This window comes from Fragaria vesca, linkage group LG1, assembly GCF_000184155.1.
Source record: "Fragaria vesca subsp. vesca linkage group LG1, FraVesHawaii_1.0, whole genome shotgun sequence".
Lineage (NCBI taxonomy): Eukaryota > Viridiplantae > Streptophyta > Magnoliopsida > Rosales > Rosaceae > Fragaria > Fragaria vesca.
Window position 1 is genome coordinate 4,189,604 of NC_020491.1, and position 21,113 is coordinate 4,210,716.

The following is a 21,113-nucleotide window of genomic DNA, read 5'->3' on the forward strand; positions in this document are numbered from 1 at the left end:
TACGTACTACTACTACTCTCTACTCTCTCTCTCTCTCTCTCTCTCTCTCTCTCTCTCTCTCTCTCTCTCTCTCTCTCTCTCTCTCACAGAGTTAATTCTTAGCAAGCTCCTTCATTGTTCTAAAGTTCAGTGTCATATCTCCTGCTGCATAATAGTTCGGAAGATTGAAAATGTATATGCACAATTGAGTCTGACATGAGATTTATATATAAATGTTTGTCTGTGTTTCCAATTGATATATGATTTGGTTTTCTTTCTTTGATTTGGACCTTATTTCAAAATAAGAATTAAAATTTGTTTAGTCCTTGTGGTTTGAAGTTGATATCTATTTAGTCCTTGTGGTTTTATTTTAACCACATCAGCAATTTAACTGAGAAAATTGACGGAATGACCATTTGAATGAAAATTCGTGACTTTAAGGACCATTCAAATTAAAATAAAATCACAATGACTAAACATATGTCGACTTCAAACCACAACGACTATACAATATTTTACCATCAAAATAATTCTGTTTAATTAGAAATAACATGCAACTCATCTAAACATAAATATAAACTGAGATGAATAAGTAATCTTCATATGAAAAAGAGGTTCACAAGTGTTATCAGAGTCGGCTTTTACCTAATAACACATATAACCTTACAATTTCATTCCTAATGTTTTCTGCACCAACTGTCCACGAAGATTAGAAGTTTCAATGATATTTCCTCTTGGTTCATCACATATCACAAGCTTCAAGGAGGAGCAAAACATAAATTGATTTTCTCCATCTTCCTTAACTACAAAAAGTTCAAGGTTTCTTAATTTCTTTCTTAGGTTACATATTGAGTATACTGTCAACTTGTTGCTGAAAAAGTTCAATTGATTGCTGCTTTAACAATTGAACAAAAGAGCATATTCAAATAATGTCACAAATTACTTGATAACCGGGCTTTAAGGTCACTCTAAGAGAATAACACTCCTCACAAGTTTCACGTTGAAAAGCTTCCAGATAATTTAGTAACTGAACTTCAGAATATTTCTCTTACACAAAAACTCCATAAATAGGCATTACGACTTGAGTCCTTCTTTACCATCCCCTGAAGAGATTAAAAATACATTTATTTTTTTTGCAATGGATGAATTTAACGCGCGCCCAGTCCAGATAGTTTTGGTGGTTGTTTTTTTAAGAGATGTTATATATAGTGTTGTTATTTCAGATGTGGTCACAGCTATGTAGAGGTTTTTCACTACGGAGTTTATTATGCCTCACACTTTACTTCCAATTTTGATCAATATGATTCCAGATAATTATTTTACATGCCATTAATTTGTTGTAATCTTCTTTATCACCGGGTATTAGAAACTTTTTAATGCTATCTTGAACTTTGATTTAATTGTTCTCTACAGATCAGAGTGATTTATAACGGTATCAGATTAACAGGCATGATCTATGGTTGGTTGCTTCTTTGTGGTTATGATTTCTTTCTCTTTTTTTTTAGATCATACTTTGTGACCTTTTTTATTTTATTTATACAGGCCACGAAGATGGGTAGATAGTTAAACAAGAACTGAGTGAAAAAGCTAGAAGAAAGAAAGATGCAAAGAATTGGAAAGAGAAAGAATTGCTGGAGAATGAGAAGATCATCGTCGGAACCGTAGTTTTTCTTTTTTGAGAAAATATGTTTTAACTAGCTGAGAATAACATGTATGGTAAGCCAATGAAATTGGTGTAGCAAGAAACTTGAATACTTAATTACATAATGTTTATAGAAAGGAAAACCTATACATTGTAGATATATTTACATCCTACTTGTTTTCTAAAGCCAATTAGAAGGAAGCTAAGCAAAACCACTTAAGAGCCAAAAGGAGAGTTAGCATAGACTTAGGCAAGAAGTCAAGAAGCTCTGGCAAGATATACTCAAGCTAAACAATTCAATTTAGTTCAATCGTATGAAAAAAAATTGTATAAGAAAACAACGAAAGTAGCACAACCATTCTTCCCAAACACACACCAAAATAGAATCAAAGCTATAAAGAAATGTTGTTTTTTATACCTCAAACTCCTAGGAATTTGATACCAAAATTAACAAGAGAAGTCAAGCCAAAACCTCCACAAACACAAATACCCAGTCCACATACTGATCCATTCACCTAATAATGGAATTTTGGGTGCGAGCAGACTCCTTTCTATTTAGAAACAAATTAATCGAGAATAACTAAATTTTTAAGAGATTGGAAACAATGAACTTACAAGAACCAAATTTTGTCTAGAAGGCTAAACACAACTGAGTTTGGGTAAATCAGTGAATAAAGTCTGAAGCAGATCGAGTACAAAAAGAAAAGAGAATAAAAAGAAATAGTGTGTTCGTGTATGGCTGAGATGTTATCGTACAAGGGATGTTTGAATCAACAACTCAGAGTAAGTAACATGGAAATTTCAGAATATGATTGAATAGTTCTAATTAACCCCCTCCCCAATCAGATATTTCCTTCAAGTTAAATAATATTAGTTAAGTAAATAACTATAAAAACATGTAGTCCAATTTGGACTATAACATGTAATCCCTAACAAACACAAAATCACATCTCACTTAGAGCACAATAAACAAAAACTTGGGTTTCGGCGGAATCCAAGAACGTCAATTCGTTTGCAATCTTGTACGATCTTGTTAATTTGCCATGAAAACACAAAGAAATTTTCAATAAAATACGAAATAGATAGTTTGATAAAAACCTATTTTAAAATTTAAGTCGTCAAAATTGTGGTCTTGTTTATCAGATTTATATGTGCGGTCAGCTCAATCTTGTGGGTAGTGTCATTGAACATATGAATGTTGTACTAGTTTACTCTTTGCATCGTCTCATTTTATTTAGGTCAATGTTTTAACTTCTTTAATTTTCATAGTAATCACTTCAAATAAATGAGCAGTGATTTTCAAACAAAGATTGTTTGCTAGGTCTTCGTAGTTAGTACTTAGTACTCGTTTAAACCGATTAGGCTTGTGTTATAGTATGTGTAATTCCTTGATAATAGCTTCGTGAAGTGAAGTGAGTATATAACTTTTTTCATACTTTCTAAAGAATACAAAAAGTTATGATATTTTAATGATCGAACAAAGTTTTTTTTTTTTAATAAAGTGAAACAACTATATAGGTAGAAGCTTAAAAGAGCATAGTTACAAAATAGATTTTGTTACAAGCATATTAAAACATATCGAGACAACACATGTGGAGTGTAATCATACTACAAAAGTCTTATCAATGCCTTTAGATTTTTTTTTTTACCACCTTCATTGGATATTAACCACCATCATTGGATAAACATAGACTTATTATATAGACGAAGACTCAAAAACCGGATTACCAATAGACAGAAGTTAAAAAAAAAGAAAAAAGGAGGAGGATATCTACTCACATTCTGGGTTTAGTTGGAGTAGAATTCCTGTTGAATACCATGATGATTGTAACAATATCAAGATCCTTAAGAACTCGAAACCTCTGTTCACAATAAGTATGGATGAAATGCTCTACAAGCCTGAAAACGGAGAATCAAAACGGGAAAAAGAAATTTCGAGTTATCAACGTGCGTAAGAAATTATTTTGCACAGAAGAAATACTTTTTTTTCTGGTCATCTAGACGGAGAGATTCAAGCTCACTATAGGCGGCCATAAGCCATATATATGGTGGCGTCAATGCCCACTTTTTTACCGTCTAACCCCAATTGGTCAACACTGGTGTCGACTATAACTTTAGCTGATTTTAAATAGGGCAACAATCCAATTACCCCATCACCAATCTGCAGAGAAATTGGATATATTAATTTATATTTTTTTATTTAGCCATGAAAACTAAATACATGAGATTAATTATGTCACAATTTCACTAATATTTAGGTTTGAGTAAAAAAGAGTCGAGTGATTTGACCACATTTAATTTGTATAAGAATGACAATATACAATATATAATACAATACAATCCCAGATTGTTACCTCCCCGGACAAGGTCTCAAGAAACATGCTCTCTCAAAACGAGCCTAGATTCATCTTAAGTCGAGCTCTATCTACTGAGCGAATATGGGAACAATTATGCACCCAACTAGCTTTTGTCTCCACTAATCAGACCACTAATTCATCTCAGTTTCCTCATCCAATTCATTCTAACGAAAATTAAAAGAGGTGATGAAGGTTTGAGGTTTAGATTCGATGGTTGCCGGACAAGATTGGCGTTGTAAGGCCAACAACATATGGCTTAATTAAGACGAAGACCACAACTGGTCACGCCACTATTTCAGTTTGACCGCAAAACGAAGGAGTAAAATTTTTTTTTTCTTTTTTAAACATCATTACATTTAGAAAAGCAAGACGACTACCACATAGCTAGAGCACAAATATGATTGAACTTAATGGAGCCTTTCTAATGAGGACCTCAATATTGAGGTCTAGTTGATGACTTTTTGGTTTATTCCACTTTTCGATCTTATAACCATATATTGACCGTTCATTTAGATATTTATGAGTAAATCATTTATGTAAATTCTCAGCCATAGTAAACGTTAAGGTATTCATAAGTCTGATTTACCAATTATGAACTTGAACGGTTCATGTTTGACAGATTTGATTCGTCTATTAATTTGATCTAGTTTGTTACCTTAATGATCACCAATTTGGATGAAAATACGAAGAAGTGATCTACTCATATAGACTTAAAAACAGAACGGATGAGATGTCAAAATGTGATCCAAAAATGGGTTTGTTAATCTATAAACCGAAAAATCCTCAACTAGTATTAGAAGGGCTCCATTGAAAAATATGGTCTAATGAACTATCTAGTTCACATATTCAACTAATCACTTTATAAAAAAAATATTAATATTAGAATTGATGAATTCGCTATCGAGCGGGATTCATAGGGTCTAGCCAGCCAATGGGCCACACATGAGCTTTGAATCCTCCTCCCTAGCGCTGATTCGGGCAGAGCGAGCGCCCAATATCTTTCACGGGTAAAATGATGACCCTAGACAATATGATATTCCACATATTCAACCTCCACAAAAGAGCATAATGGTTAGTTAAGAAGAATCTCCACATATTAAGCTCGAGCAAATTTGCACATTGCATGACCAAATATTAATGTGATCAGCTTAACCACATCACAATTTATTTATTTATTTATTTTTCCAATATTAACAACGGTGTAATCCTTGAAACATTTGAGAAGCAGTTCACAAAAACTCTTACCCATATAGTCATCTAACCAATAAAGAGCTTCATTCAAATGGTCAAAATCTAACCTCTGTTCCTGACAATGAGGGTTTGCGCAGCTAGAATCCATAGACCACCACAGAGAGCATAGTTCATGTCATCCTCAAGAGAACTTGATGATGAGGAAGTCAATTTGTATGTCAATGAGGTACCAACCCCCTTTGACTTTACCATCTTCTCCTCAATCCTTTCAGGATAAAATCAAAAGAGTTTGTGGATTTAGTTTACCCCATCAATTTGGTAGAAATAACACATCTTCAGTCATAATTGAGTTTTTAATGAATATTCTCAAAGAATGATACGTTTTAACAATGTTTACCTTGGGTGTAGACACAACCCTCTTAAGTGAATTTAAAACCTTTCGTTTGTTTGTAATGATTTATATGATTGCTTAGTTTAATGACGCCGTTTGAGTCGTGAATTCTTAGTTGATACAGTTGGATAGTTGAATTGAAATCTATCATGTGCAACCCTTTCAAATTCGACGAGTAACGAGATATTTTTCGTTCTCTTATGCCGTCGCTTTAAAAGTGGCATAAAAGTAGAAAACAAAATCCTAAATAGCCACCCATAAATCTAAACAACCGGAAAGGTGCCCGATAGAGAAGGAATCATCAGGCCAATTGATGATAGAGATGAGTAACGGTTATAGGTTTTTGCAAATGGCGTTTGGCAGAAAAATGAGTGAATATAAATATAAATTTATTTTTCTTATATATATATATATTTTTTAAATTGGCAATGTTTGTAATTATCGACATTGGGAGGGCCAATTTGTGTTGGTTATTTACCCATACGAGGGTCCATACCATCGTCCCCTGAGCTGTCCTTTACTCTCTCTCTCTTTCTCTCTCTGCGCAGAACCTTCGATTCAATCCCATCTCGACCCTCCCTCTCTCCCTCGTCTCTTCTCCTCTTCACTCCTCTTCCCTCATCTCTCAAACCTCAAACCCCACAGCCAATTAGGAAATTCCAAATTAGGGTTAGGGTTAGGGTTTCGCCCACCACACCTGATCGAAATTTCTCCCTCCCTGTAATGCCCCAGTAACCCTTAGGTCCAATTCCCCGAACCCAATGTACGGCCACGCCCACCCCATGCAGAATCAGATCCCCGCCGGCGGTGCCAACGACGACGACGCGCCCGGCGCCGAGTCCATCGACAACGCCCACATTCACTACGAAGGCCACACGCTCGAGGACGGCGGCGTCGTCGTCGAGGAGGCCACCTCCGATGACGTGTACATTCAAGGCGGAAACACCGACCTCGACATGGCTATTCCTTACGAGGGCTCCAGTCAGCTCACGCTCTCGTTTCGCGGCCAAGTCTACGTCTTTGACTCCGTTACCCCCGAAAAGGTAACCCAATTTTTGATTTAGGGCTTTTTTGTTGGAGTGTGTGTGAATTGTCGAAATTATGGGCATTTGTTGAATTGAAATTCAATTGAGTTGGATTGGATTATAACTTTCCGTATAGATTTTTGTTCTGTATCCGGTGTGTTAGTGTGCTTTGATAACTAACATTTTGTGCATTTGGATGCGGTATGAAGGTTCAAGCTGTGCTATTACTGCTAGGGGGCTCGGAATCATCTTCTGGTAATCAAGGTGGTGACATGGCAATGCAGAACCAGAGGGTATGTTCTTAGACCGGAAAGCTTTCAAATTGGAGAGTTTTATAGTGTTGATTGTGTTTTTTCATGTGTTGTCGGCTATGTGCAGGCCATAACAGAGTTTCCGGCAGGCTGTACTCAGCCTCATAGAGCAGCGTCGTTAAATAGGTTCCGTCAAAAGAGGAAAGAACGAAACTTTGATAAGAAAGTCAGATACAGTGTCCGTCAGGAAGTTGCACTCAGGTGATTTTTCTGCTCAAGTTGCTGAACTAGTTGAGTGAAATAATAAAAAAAAGTTCCAGTGGTGAACAATTTTTAACTAAACAATATAATTCTGAGGACATATGTCAATACGCATTGTTGGTTTACTCTTCCTCTCGAATGAGGGACTTTTAGTTTTGTTTATATTACATTTGTAAAACCCAAAGTTTACTTTTAAGCAAATATATTGTTTGCACTTGCTGTGTGATCGATATTAACTGATGGAAAATCTATACAGGTTTTAATTTGATGAATGTGGATCCTTTGATACATATGTTAGATCTGTTATTTTGGTGCATGAACTACTTTCTCAGTTTGATGACATTATAATTTGAGGTGGAGAGAAGGAAAAGAATATCTTAATTACAATGTCTATAGTCTGATTGTAGTTTCTTTATTGGTACACTCTGTCATTGTAGAATCCTAAATTATGGCAACAGGTTCATGTGATTAAATGTGCAACTACTTATCAAATTATATCAACTGGAGCATCTCCATGAAAATCTTGCTCATATCTGCTTGTGATGAATGAAAACATAATTGATTATGAAGTGAGGGTTTAGTCAAGTAGTTAGGCCCACGGGTTGCTTCCATGCTTTATGGGGTCAGAACCCCAAGGAGAGAGAGATTAATGTCCAGTAGATATATGGTTATGGTACTGCGGTTGAAATTGTTTTGGGATTTCTGGGTTAGGAGGGGATGATGAGGGGAGATTAATAACCTGTAAATATATGGTTATGGTACTAAGATATGCAGTTGAATGGTTAGTTCACATAAGTTACATCAGGCATGCTTAAAAAGTATATGACACTACTATAATGAAGTATGGTGTGTTTTGTATGATTTTATTTTAATATGATCGCAAACTTGTATCAGCCAACTGCTTATCATATTACATTATTAGGCACACTAGGAAACCTACATTAGGAAGGTAGCAGTTAATAATTAAAAGAAAAAAGATATCAGTCGATGATGATAGGAATGGGTTTTGGACTTCTACAGCGTTTGTGTTCTCTGATGAAATTGTATGGTTGCATTTCACAATCTCATGAAGCTTTGTGCTTTATGGGCCACTCAGTGTTGATATGCAGATTCTTTAACATATAAGATTGTAGCATATAACCTTTCTTTCGTGCTTCTACGGTTATTTATTTTCTTCTTTCGCCTGCCCTGAACAGGGGAGCCGTTGAAAAGTTCCATTCAAAGAAATGGGTTGTCACTTGACATTGTTGTCCTCTGTGTCTATGTTCTTAGTTTGGATCTTAAAGTGAAGTTATCTACCAACCCCAATAATTTGGGATTAAGACGGTTGTTAATGTGACCTTTCTCTCATTGCCGTGCTTTGTTCATGTGTTGCTCATTACTGCTCTGGTGTGTTGCTTATTACATCTCTAGCTCGACCACTTCAATTTGTGTTACAATCCATGCTTTGTTCATGTATCAATGTCTTACCTCAGGATGCAGCGTAACAAGGGGCAATTTACTTCTTCCAAAAAGTCAGATGGAGATTACAGCTGGGGTTCTGGCCCAGAGTCAAGGCAAGATGACAACAATGCAGAAACCTCGTGAGTATACTTTAGAGTGTCCTTTCTTTTTTGTACTATTTTATTAATTGCCTGCTTTTTGAGTTTGCTATATGTAAGTATATATTTTTACACGTTACCTTTATATTTTTGGTGGTGCTTCATGATTTGCAACTTTTATCTGGTTGTCTAGATGCACGCATTGTGGAACAAGTTCAAAGTGCACGCCAATGATGCGGCGTGGTCCATCTGGTCCAAGGTCTCTTTGCAATGCTTGCGGGCTCTTCTGGGCAAACAGGGTCGGTATCTCTTATGAGTTAATTTCTTGATTTCTTTTATTGCTGTATTTCTATAGAGTTGGTTTCTGAAGTTGTAAGAACTTTTGATTTTGTTTGTCCTCACGAATTAGTACACATTCCTTGAACATTCTGAATTTTTGGTGGACTGACTGATAATCTGCAACTGAGAATGTGGGGACTTTAGGTCTTGCATGTTGTCTGGAAACAATTAATAGGGTTAAAGAATGCCTGACATTGGGTCTCGGCTCACAGTCTGCAACTGAGACTGTGAGCTGAATGCCAAGACATTGGGTCTTGGATGCTGTCTGCTTATATCTATTATGGAATGTGGTGAGGCTGGTTATTAATTATTATCGTTTTACTTTCTTTTTTCGTTAAAAACATACATGGGTAGATATATGTTGTGGAACATGGAAGAGATGGTATATTATGATAGCCTTATTTTGTGGATGAGCAAATCCAAGTAGATAGTATCTATTAACATATGCTGTACTTGCACTATTTGTTGTTGTGAGCAAATAAAACTTTCTTGCTTAAAATTCTCACGGGTGCTGGCGGACCCAGTATATGCGTACTGGCGGCTTATGCTGTCACTGGATTTTTTCCCCTAGTGCAGTTGATAGGTAATTAGTATAAGCAGACAATCTTTCAAAGATAATTTACTTATAAGTCTTTAACCCCCAATAGCCCAGCCTATTTTGTTTAAATGATAAGAAGATCTACTAATCAGCCCGATATTCTAGATCACATGATACTCATAGTTAATCAAACTTATATGTATGATCTAGAATTGTTTGTTTGTTTTTTGTTCTTTCTCAACACGTTTTCATGCACCGACTAAACATTGAAATGTTATTGATGTTCAAAGTTTATGTGTGATGTTTAACAATTGGTAACTCTTTTTTTGAGATAAAAAAAGTTATTAATTACTTTCTCATTTTCATCACGCCCGTATAGATAAAACCCTAGGTTCGCTACTGGTCACGGGTATTAATTCAACTTGCATATTCTGACTTTTGGATTTGAATGTTTATTTGACTTTGATAGCATCTGTTTCCAGTTGCACTGCTCTAGACATTTTTTGGGCATTACCGATAAAGCTGCTTTCAGCTTATAACCTGCAAAAATTGTTTATCTAGCAGAGACTGCGGTAGTTCTCACAATTGACATCACAAATTTTGCAGGGGGTTTTGAGGGATATTTCCAAGAGACCACAGGGTCATTCTCTGGCAGCTGGAGAACAGGTGTGTTCATGACCCTCTTGACATTTGTTAAGGGGATTAGTAATTTTGTATTGCTTGTCAAAATCAACTTTATTTCCGCACATGTGTAAATGACTAAATGTCATTACCCATTTTCACAGGGTGAGGCTGAAGCTGATGACTCAGACACTGGAATGGCAATGGTTGTACACGGTGGTGCAAATGTTGTTCCCTTATCTAATGGTGATAACAAGGCTTTAGTTGCTGAAACTTAGATCGTGTGATTAAAATGCCAATTTGCCTCTGGCATCACATTCAAGTAGGTTGGGTCGTAATTTTCATTATGTACAGTGATAATAGTGCCTTGATCAATACAAGAAGTAATCTATTTTTTTCTTCCTTTTTTAAGGTTTGGGTACAGTACCCTGGGAGGACATAACGTATTTGCAAAACCTAATCCAATTTATAATATCATGTATTATCTTGGCACATGACCATTTCATCTGTCTTTAGCTGCCCCGAAATACATTTGTGGTAATTTGATTGCTTGCGCAGAACCGCAGACTTTAAAAATCCAGCGGAGTCTGTATCTATGGACAAAACCACCACCCTGAAATGATCCTCTCATGCCTATTGAGGACGAAGCAAATGAAAAGGGGCATCTCTCTGACTTGCTCCTGTGGGCAAGCTTGGAAAATGGCCAAACTATGTTTGCTCCGTAGGCATGTGTTGTTTGGTTATATGGGGTCTTGAATCTCTTTCATAATCCTAAGACCGCAGATTTACCCTAGGCCAGGATAGAATGTAGTAGTGTAGGAAAGTAGTAGGAAACATGGTTATGAAAGAGGATTCCGAAAGGCATGTTAGTCAGTTCCAGACTCTGCCTCCTTGGCTTTGAGCTCGTATATGAGCTGTGACATCGGCAACAAAATTTGCTTCTTTAAGGATGTGCTTGAGAGAAATATAGCCGAAATCTCTTGCAATGTCTTCAATGATTTCTTAAATTCTCCAAGGGGTGTGGCTTCATTGTTGACAGCATCTATAATACACTTGGAATCTACCTCCACAACATAACATGAGAGAGACCCTTCCTTCTTGCTAACGGAAGGCTATCTCTTGGAAGTCAGTGTAACACTATGTTGCATCTTTTTAACCACCATTTTAAATTTTTAATCAGTTTGAAATATAACTCTTGATGAAAACTTTAACAAGATCGGATTCTGTGTACTTATCAAATGTCAATGAATCTATTGACGATAGTAATACCATATTGTTACTTAATTGGTTCTCATTTTTGTTTTTTTAGTTCCAAATGAACTAATGAATAATGGATTCCTAGTTTCCTACTCTAGAATAACATAGGATCTAGGAGATACATTGGTGTTCACCTGCTTACTAATACACCAAATAAACTTTAGAGAAATTTTAAATACACACCCCTAATATCTTAATACACACCATTTACTTAATACACCACCTATCAAGTTTTTCATTTCAGTATTATACTTAATATACATCTCAAACTGTCTAAAATGCCCTTAATTTATGAAATATTCCGTTATTTAATATAATTAATATATATTTACTATTTGGTATCTCTTTTTACATATTATTTCGTCTAATTTTTGCTAGAAATTTTTGGTTATCATCGTTCAATTTATAATCAAATGATTATTGTTATATCCCAACTCCAAATCACCAATACAAGTTTCCAAAATTTACAAGTTAGTACAACTGTAAAAGTACAGTAGCTATTAAACATAGACAACTAGTTATTCAATAAAACATGTCATAATAAAGATGTAGTACTTGACAATAGACAATATGATATGCAAGATCAAACTAAAGCTGATAAAGATGCAGTACTTGACAATATGATCTGTAAGATCAAACTAAAGCTGATACGGATACAAAAAAAAAAAAAAAAAAAGAACAACCCAAATGAATTGTGGAGAAGAATTATGGTTAGGGGAGAAGACGTGTTTTCGACGATTTTAAGATAGAAGATGTTGAAAATAATACTTTAAACTTTAATCAACCATCCTCTTTAAACGCGATTTTTTTTTAATAATAGATATATGTTTTGGTCATTTAGCTTACTTATAAAATCTTAATAGAAACATAAAATAATAGGGTGTGTATTAAGATATTAGATGTGTGTATTTAAAATTTCTCTAAACTTTAATCAACCATCCTCTTTAAAATAAAATAAACTATACTTATGAATGATTCATCTCACAATTGGATTTACATCCAAACGTGGACGAAAATGAATTTCCTTTTCAGTTAACACGGTTGTATATTAAGGAAGCAAATAAGGATTCTGATTGCCAATAAAACCATCTATGAATTGAGTCAAAAGAACATTATCTTGTGATTAACATACCTAATTAGAATACCTTATCCACCTAACACTCATCGTAAGTTGAGTTGGTAGAGTATACTGCTAGAACAGATAGAAGTGCACCACATCTGGATATATCATAGATGATGTTGTGCCGGTCTAACCTCTTTCTTTTTTGTTATTATTATTTTTACATACACTAAACATAAAAGTTATAATATGGTAACTCCCGCAGATCCTATCTTTGCCAATTACTGTTCAATAGTCCCGCCAAAACTTGATGGTGAGCAAAGAGACACCAGCCTAAGTCATATCAGTCAATTTGCTCATCACACAATAGTGACAATACGGTAAGAAGACATATATGTTTATTGAATAAACTTATAAAAGAAATCAATAGACTCACAACGACAAACAATGAAGTCACTAATCTTCAATGAAGTCATATCGATACTTGTGTGGTCTATCTGTGGACTAGTTCAAACTAGAAACCCGGTAAGATCTCTATCATTGGTGTTCATCGTGGGAAAGTATTGGATGCATTGACCCCATATAAACTGGACCAATGTCACATGTAACACTTACGTTGTATGCGTAGACGTTTATGTAAATTATCGGTTACTTAAATTACATGTAAACTGGACCAATGTTGCATGTAACACTTGCGTTATATGCGTAGACGTTACTTAAATTATTGTCACATTGAAAACATGTTATTCGTCACCAAATGATAAAATTTTGTTTCTTATGAAATGCAATCTCTAATTATCCAACCACATTCTTTTCTTTTGTATGTGCATCATCTTTGGGTCAAGACTCAAGAAAGTAGAAACCAACAAAACGCAATTTCTTCCCCAAGCAAGAATAAGTAACATTGTGTACCATAATGGCAGTTCTTGCACAAAAATGCATGTACCATAATGCCAACAGTCAAGTACAGCTATATCCACTTTGGATCAAACTCACCAGGATGCGACTCCACAGTCCACACTTCTTCCATAAATAGAACCCTCCATATTCCCTATTTGGTAATTTCCCCAAACCCCCAGTCCACTTTCTAAACCCCAATCACTGCTAATAAAATCTCCACCCCACGCCTTCAATCACCATCACCAGCCGTTCGATTACAGTAGGCCCCATTCCAACAACGCGCATGTGAGTTGCGGGCCCTACACCCTATCCTAATTGAGCCAATCAAAACCTCCCACCTCACCCTTGCAGCTCAATCCCGTAGTGCTGCGCCACAGTGGAACACTTACTCTGTGTAGAAGAATATATAAAACTGGAAAGTTTAATTTGGATTTTTTGAGAAAAAAGAAAAGAAATACAGTATTACCCATTTGCGGCTATCTAAGGAAACAGAGGAGCAGGCTCTGCAAAATTCTTAGCTATTTTTGGGTTTAAATTTTATTTTCGAAGCTTCTTCTTCTTTTTCGAGCTCTCTTCTATAGGTTCTTGCTGCTGTTAGGGTTAGGGTTAGGGTTTTGTTTCAGTGACTGTAAATTATCCGATGGAGGAGGTAGGGTTTTGAATTTGGGGAATTTGGACGATATGGCGGCGGTGAATCCACAGCCTCTGCAGGCGCGTCCGTACGAGGACCACGTGGCGGCGGCGGGTTCGTTTCAGGTGGAGGACGATGAGGGCGAGTACGAAGACGGCGGCGGCGATGAGATTATGGAGGAGGAGGAAGCGGAGGCTCACGCGAGCTCGGTGGCGCGTGGAGGAGTGAGTGTGCTGACGTCAGAGGCGGCGGTGGCGACAAGGACCAGTGAGCTCACTCTCTCTTTTGAAGGCGAGGTTTATGTGTTTCCGGCTGTTACGCCCCAGAAGGTCTCACTCTCGAGCTCTGTTTTTTACCTATCTATTTATTTACTGATCTTATACAGTAAAAATAAGATTTTTTTTTTTTCTTGGTGTTCAGTTTAATACATTTTAACTGCAGAGGGTTGATTTGGGGTGTCAGAGTTTAGATTCTTTACACATCCTGTTGGGGTTTAAAGAGTACAGAGCTGATGGGATTTAAAGTTGCAATTTATGATCAAATATTTTTTTGTAATATCTTATTCAAGATCAAGACTTTACTACAGTGATGCTGTTTTGGTATTACCAGTTATGGAAATGATACATATATAGAAACAAATATGTACAGTCACAGTCCCTGCCATTCTATTTAAACTTAAAACTTATATTTTGATTTGAGTTATTTTGTCAAATGCTCAATTTTGCAAAGTAATATGGAAAATTCCCAAAGATATATGAAACCAAGTTAATTTTTTATCTGGTTAAACTCACAGCCTTTTGTTTGGTAATGTGGGTTTTTGTGGTTTGGATTATGGTTATTTTAAGACATGGGTTGATGGGTGCTATACATGCAATAGGTACGAGCAGTGCTCTTGCTATTGGGAGGACGTGATATGCCAACTGGTGTTCCTACAGTGGAAGTGTCTTATGACCAGAATATAAGGGTAATGCGTAGGTTGACGTTAATGTGACCGCTTTCAATACAACTTCTGTGCTAATTTTTATGTCTTGCCTTACACATTCTTTAGGGTGTGGGTGACACCCCAAAGCGTTCAAATCTTTCGCGAAGAATAGCTTCCCTGGTTAGATTCCGTGAGAAACGGAAGGAGAGATGTTTTGACAAGAAAATTAGGTACACTGTGCGTAAAGAGGTTGCACAAAGGTGAGACATAAACAGGATCCTTCTTTCTTGTAACAACTGCTTTCAGGTCTACCATTTAAAAATAAATAAATTCTAGGGTTCATTTCGGAGATCATCCTTAGATTAGGTATATTGGGAGATCATTTATCTTATTAGTTTCATAATACTCTCTTCTCCCTGGTCTTATGGAGCTAATGATGTACCCTTCTTGTTCTTTTTATGCCAGAATGCATCGTAAGAATGGACAGTTCGCATCATTAAAAGAAAATTCTGGCGGTTCTGGTTGGGACTTGGCACAAAGTACCCTTCAAGATGGCACTCCTCGACCTGAAACTGTGTGAGTTCCAAGTCAATTTAGTTTTTCCTGATCAATACTTGGATAATGTATAATATTGAGTGAGATTAGTGAAATTCTTGTCGTAATGATCACACTGTTACCTGTTGTTCTGTGTGTTTTCAGCTTACGAAGATGTCAACACTGTGGAGTTAGTGAAAATAATACTCCTGCTATGCGCCGTGGACCTGCTGGTCCAAGAACATTATGTAATGCTTGTGGTCTTATGTGGGCAAATAAGGTTTGTTTATTCTGCTTTTATAATCTGATAAGATGCTCATTACGTGAGTGTAAATACGGCAAGCTCTCTCTCTCTCTCGTTGTTTTAGACGTGGTCGTAATCATTTGTTCCCATCTCTTCTAGTCATTTCATTTTCCTTTACCAGTTCGTTGATTGTACAGGGAACATTGAGAGATCTCAGCAAGGGAGGAAGGAGCCTTTCCATTGACCATATCGAACCTGTATGTGCAACCTTAAGATATTTTCTTCTCTTTCAGAAGTGAAAATCCGAAAATCCATTTTTAAGTTGTGAATTAAATTTTTTTTATGTGCGTGTACTGTGTCACGAGTTGGGTTGACCCCCTCCTTCCCTACCCTCCCCCCCCCCCCCAAAAAAAAAAAGACCTCTCCTTTTGTGGGTTGTCTTCAATTTTTTTATTGGTTCCTAAAATACATCTTTTGATTGCTGAATATTTTAGCGCTTAAGAATCATACGTATCAGATGTTTTTGTCACAATGATAGATATATTTGTGCTTTGCTGTTTCCTTTTTGCTGCCATTGAAATCTATGTAATGAAAAAAATGAGATCTGCAGGCAACACCACTTGAAATGAAGCCATCAATTGTTGAATGTCAATTCTCTGCCAACCAGGACGGGCATGTATGTTGTCTCCCCACCCTCCCCCCTCGTCTTATGCTATTACCTCCTACATGAAGTGTGAAGCTTGTTATACATGCCTAATACCATGGTGTATGCAGGGAGCTCCTGAAGATCCTTCTAAATCAGTCATTGAAGGGTCCAATGATGCTTCTGTCAACCTGGATGTGGATGTATGTTTACCTTTATGTTCACAATGGTTTTAAATGTGCCTATGCATCTTGGTATTTTGTTTTTTTAGTACTGCTCGTCATGCAATTCAAATACACTGTTGATAAACTGTTTCTTTCTCCTCTGACTTGGTTTAACTATTTTCATTCACTGCAAAGCACACTGGTTCCTTTTCCTTGGTATACTGGAATTTAAACTAGTCATATGCTATGTGATATGTTCACATTAAGAATTTGGATCGACTTTGTAAGGTGATTGAAAAAAATATCTCTTAATTTCCGTGCTATCGTGTTTTCCCTAATTTGGTCAGGAAGATATACATGGAGATGACTATCCATATATCAGTGGTATTATCGATTACTTTCTATTGTGACATATATTCATGCATGCAGAATTTTCATGAATCTCCCGAGGATCTTACAAACACTTTGCCCATGGGAATTGTTTCCTCGTCCAATGATGATGAGCAGGTATAATGTGCTTATCATGACTGCAGAGTCTTGCCATTACTATGTTTGGTTCTGGTCTGCCAATCTCAGTATTGTACCACTCTGCTATTTAGAACTATGCTATACTCTGATGAAATATGAAAGCATTCTTTGAAATGTAAATTAAACCTGTTGATGAAAACTCTCTGATGTAGAGTATCTTACATTGAAGTTTGGTATCTGCAGGAGCCTCTGCTTGAGCTCCCTAGTACTTCAGATACAGATTTAGACATCCCTACTAATTTTGATTAGAAGGTGATGAGTTGTTAGCTGATTGATGTCTTGAAGTATAGTTGGCACCTGGACCATGCTGGTTTTAGTTTCTCTCATGCCCTTGTGCAAGATTCAGGCCAAAGGTATTGTACGCATGAAGTAGCAGTATTTAGCGACTTCTGAGTTAATATATGCCAAGAACCATGACTGTCTGATTGCAATGATCTTGTGAGTGGGGGCGGCAAATTGGTTCTTTCAGATGACATTTGTTGATGTGGATATAAGTTGTATTTACCTTCTGTACGATAGTTGTTAGGATCATAAGAATGTGTAATTTGTTTAGGTCTCTTCTGATTGCATACTATTGAAAATGCTGCCTTTCAATTGTAGTAACAGTTAGTGTTGTTTGGAATGATAAGATAGTTTTATGGGATGAATGACAGTGTTAGCTTTATACTTGTTTCTGAGGTGTGATAATAAAAGTGAATTGATGTCGGATCTTCCTTTTTTTAAGAATCGCCGTGTGGTATCCTTGTGTCAGTGTCAATGTCGGTGCAACATAGGTGTATACGTTAGCTCACGCGTTAGCATATGAAACGACGAACACCGTGAAGGTCACGAGTTTAAGAAGTCTAGACCCTTCCAACATAGCCCAAAGAGGAAGAACAATCAAACTTTGCCCGGCCCGAAACCACGCCCGGTAAGGAAATAGAATCAGCACCATCCTCCGTAATCAGTACTGAACGGTCTACATTAGACCCGAACCTTCTAGACACTCCCTCCAGAAAGGTCTTTCTCTTTCCTATATAAACATCCCCAAATCCTCTCCACCACAACACTTCGAAATCTTTCTGCAAAATCAAAACCCTAAATTCAAGCTTTTTCTCTGCGATTCTTAATTCTTTCAGCCAAGTCTTTTGAGGTACTGCAATGGCCGGAAAAGGAGAGGGACCAGCGATCGGAATCGATCTCGGAACCACTTACAGCTGCGTTGGAGTGTGGCAGCACGACCGTGTCGAGATCATCGCCAACGATCAGGGCAACAGAACGACGCCGTCGTATGTGGCGTTTACTGATACCGAGCGTTTGATCGGCGACGCCGCCAAGAACCAGGTCGCCATGAACCCTGTCAACACCGTTTTCGGTAAGATTTCCCAGATCCTTTATCTTTTTCCAGATTTGTGCTTTAATCATTGTGATCTAAGTATGTGGTTTAGCTAATTGCGTAGTGTAACAGATATTTGACTTGTTTATGTAGCAAATTTTACTGTGCAAGATTTACTGCTGTCTTGTTTATGGTGTTGGAAGCTTAAATTGCAGCCAAGAATTAATTTCTTATGGTTTTTGGCTTGATGAGTTGATGCGATTGGTTAATTTTTTGAAAAGAAAGTAGATTAGTCTACTGGGTTTATGATATTGTGATGTTCCTATTCGCTACCGGACCTGTTTTTGTTTAGCTAACTAGTTGGGTGAATTCTGCTGCCAATTTTTACTGCTTTAGATTGTTCTAGGGTTTTTTATGATTCCGATGAAAAGATTATCTTCTCGTGATCTGTGGCTTTGTCGAAGTAAGATTGTCCATATATTTTCAACTGGAATTTATACAAATTGTTCAAGTTTTAGTGTTAATTTGGTGGTGTTAGTTAAGTAAAGTGCCTTTGAATTTCTCTGGAGCTGTAAGTTTAGTTTGTTAAAATTGTGTATGGGTTTGCTGATTGTTATAAAATCTTTGGGGTTTCGAGTTTATTGTGTTTGATTCTGTATGAATTGCATTCTAAATGGGATTTGTGATGATTGCAGATGCAAAGCGGTTGATTGGAAGGAGATTTAGTGACTCCTCTGTTCAGGGAGACATGAAGCTATGGCCTTTCAAGGTTGTTGCCGGCCCTGGTGACAAGCCCATGATTGTTGTTTCTTACAAAGGTGAAGATAAACAGTTTGCCGCAGAAGAAATCTCGTCTATGGTTCTGGTCAAGATGAGAGAGATTGCAGAGGCGTATCTTGGGTCAACAGTGAAGAATGCTGTTGTTACTGTACCTGCTTACTTCAATGACTCCCAGAGGCAGGCTACAAAGGATGCTGGGGTCATTGCTGGCCTAAATGTGCTCCGTATTATCAATGAGCCTACTGCCGCCGCCATTGCATATGGTTTGGATAAGAAGGCGACCAGTGTTGGCGAGAAGAATGTTTTGATATTTGATCTTGGAGGAGGTACTTTTGATGTCTCTCTTCTTACAATCGAAGAAGGTATTTTTGAGGTGAAGGCTACAGCTGGAGACACCCATTTGGGTGGTGAGGATTTTGATAACAGGATGGTGAATCACTTTGTTCAGGAGTTCAAGAGGAAGAACAAAAAGGACATCAGTGGAAACCCAAGAGCTTTAAGGAGGTTGAGGACAGCTTGTGAGAGAGCGAAGAGGACTCTCTCATCCACTGCTCAGACTACCATTGAGATTGACTCTCTGTTTGAGGGTATTGACTTCTACTCATCCATCACCCGTGCCAGATTCGAAGAGATGAACATGGATCTGTTCAGGAAGTGCATGGAGCCAGTTGAGAAGTGTTTGAGAGATGCAAAGATGGACAAGAGCAGTGTCCATGATGTTGTCCTTGTCGGTGGTTCCACTAGGATTCCTAAAGTGCAGCAACTGTTACAAGACTTTTTCAATGGAAAGGAACTGTGCAAAAGCATCAACCCTGATGAAGCTGTTGCCTATGGCGCCGCTGTGCAGGCTGCTATTCTGAGTGGTGAGGGTAATGAGAAGGTGCAGGACCTATTGCTTCTTGATGTCACTCCTCTGTCCTTGGGTTTGGAAACTGCTGGTGGTGTGATGACTGTGCTCATTCCTAGGAATACGACAATCCCAACTAAGAAGGAGCAGGTTTTCTCTACCTACTCGGACAATCAACCTGGTGTGTTGATCCAGGTCTTTGAGGGTGAGAGGGCAAGAACCCGTGACAACAATCTGCTTGGCAAGTTTGAGCTTTCCGGCATTCCTCCAGCACCAAGGGGAGTACCTCAGATCACTGTCTGTTTTGACATTGATGCCAATGGCATTCTCAATGTATCTGCCGAGGACAAGACTACAGGCCAGAAGAACAAGATTACTATCACTAATGACAAGGGAAGACTGTCCAAGGAGGAGATTGAGAAGATGGTGCAAGAAGCGGAGAAATACAAGTCAGAGGATGAGGAGGTCAAGAAGAAGGTGGAGTCCAAGAATGCCCTGGAGAACTATGCTTATAACATGAGGAACACCATCAAGGATGAGAAGATTGCTTCCAAGCTTGACGCAGGGGACAAGAAGAAGATTGAAGATGCAATCGAGCAGGCTATTCAATGGCTAGATGGCAATCAGCTTGCCGAGGCTGAAGAGTATGATGACAAGGTGAAGGAGCTTGAAGGCATTTGCAATCCCATCATTGCAAAGATGTATCAGGGTGGTGCTGCTCCCGACATGGGTGGTGGCATGGATGAAGATGTTCCTCCAGCTGGTGGCAGTGGTGCTGGTCCCAAGATCGAAGAAGTCGATTAAGGATTTGTGTTTTGATTCAGTAATTGTTTCTTCTCTGGATATTTAGGATGTTTTTGTTTCCAACTAAGGTGGACTATGGTTGTTTTGGGTGGTTTAGGCCTCCTTTTGTATTTTGCTATCTATCAATGTGATTTGGTTCACCACCTTTGCCTATTTCTTCAAGTTTCTGATTGTTGTTCTCTTTTTCTCTTTTAGTTATTAAAATATATTGGGCTTATTATTTACTCTTTTATACAATAGAGATCACCTCGTTATGCAATTTGTGGTAGCCTTGGGCTATGTTGCGTTGCAAACCATCAACCGTTAACCCTTCTTATTCCAAGCTCGAGTCTTATGATAGGCAAAGGT

General features: G+C 37.5%; 3 protein-coding genes across 3 annotated transcripts; all 3 read left to right on the forward strand.

The window, feature by feature from the left end:
• Positions 1–6,116: 6,116 nt before the first annotated feature.
• LOC101303262 (GATA transcription factor 25-like) lies at positions 6,117–10,635 on the forward strand. Its single transcript, XM_004287375.1, has 7 exons — positions 6,117–6,603; positions 6,795–6,878; positions 6,964–7,097; positions 8,573–8,680; positions 8,832–8,937; positions 10,122–10,181; positions 10,301–10,635. The coding sequence occupies exons 1-7, from the start codon at positions 6,322–6,324 to the stop codon at positions 10,412–10,414; spliced, it is 888 nt and encodes a 295-aa protein (XP_004287423.1). The 5' UTR covers positions 6,117–6,321; the 3' UTR covers positions 10,415–10,635.
• Positions 10,636–13,790: 3,155 nt separating this feature from the next.
• LOC101299800 (GATA transcription factor 24-like) lies at positions 13,791–17,661 on the forward strand. The gene is made up of 10 exons (XM_004287364.1): positions 13,791–14,313; positions 14,862–14,948; positions 15,033–15,166; positions 15,372–15,482; positions 15,606–15,720; positions 15,882–15,941; positions 16,295–16,360; positions 16,459–16,530; positions 16,921–16,998; positions 17,203–17,661. The coding sequence occupies exons 1-10, from the start codon at positions 14,035–14,037 to the stop codon at positions 17,266–17,268; spliced, it is 1,068 nt and encodes a 355-aa protein (XP_004287412.1). The 5' UTR covers positions 13,791–14,034; the 3' UTR covers positions 17,269–17,661.
• Positions 17,662–18,074: 413 nt separating this feature from the next.
• Positions 18,075–21,022, forward strand: LOC101297476 (heat shock cognate 70 kDa protein-like). The gene is made up of 2 exons (XM_004287356.1): positions 18,075–18,373; positions 19,030–21,022. The coding sequence occupies exons 1-2, from the start codon at positions 18,160–18,162 to the stop codon at positions 20,763–20,765; spliced, it is 1,950 nt and encodes a 649-aa protein (XP_004287404.1). The 5' UTR covers positions 18,075–18,159; the 3' UTR covers positions 20,766–21,022.
• Positions 21,023–21,113: the final 91 nt, after the last annotated feature.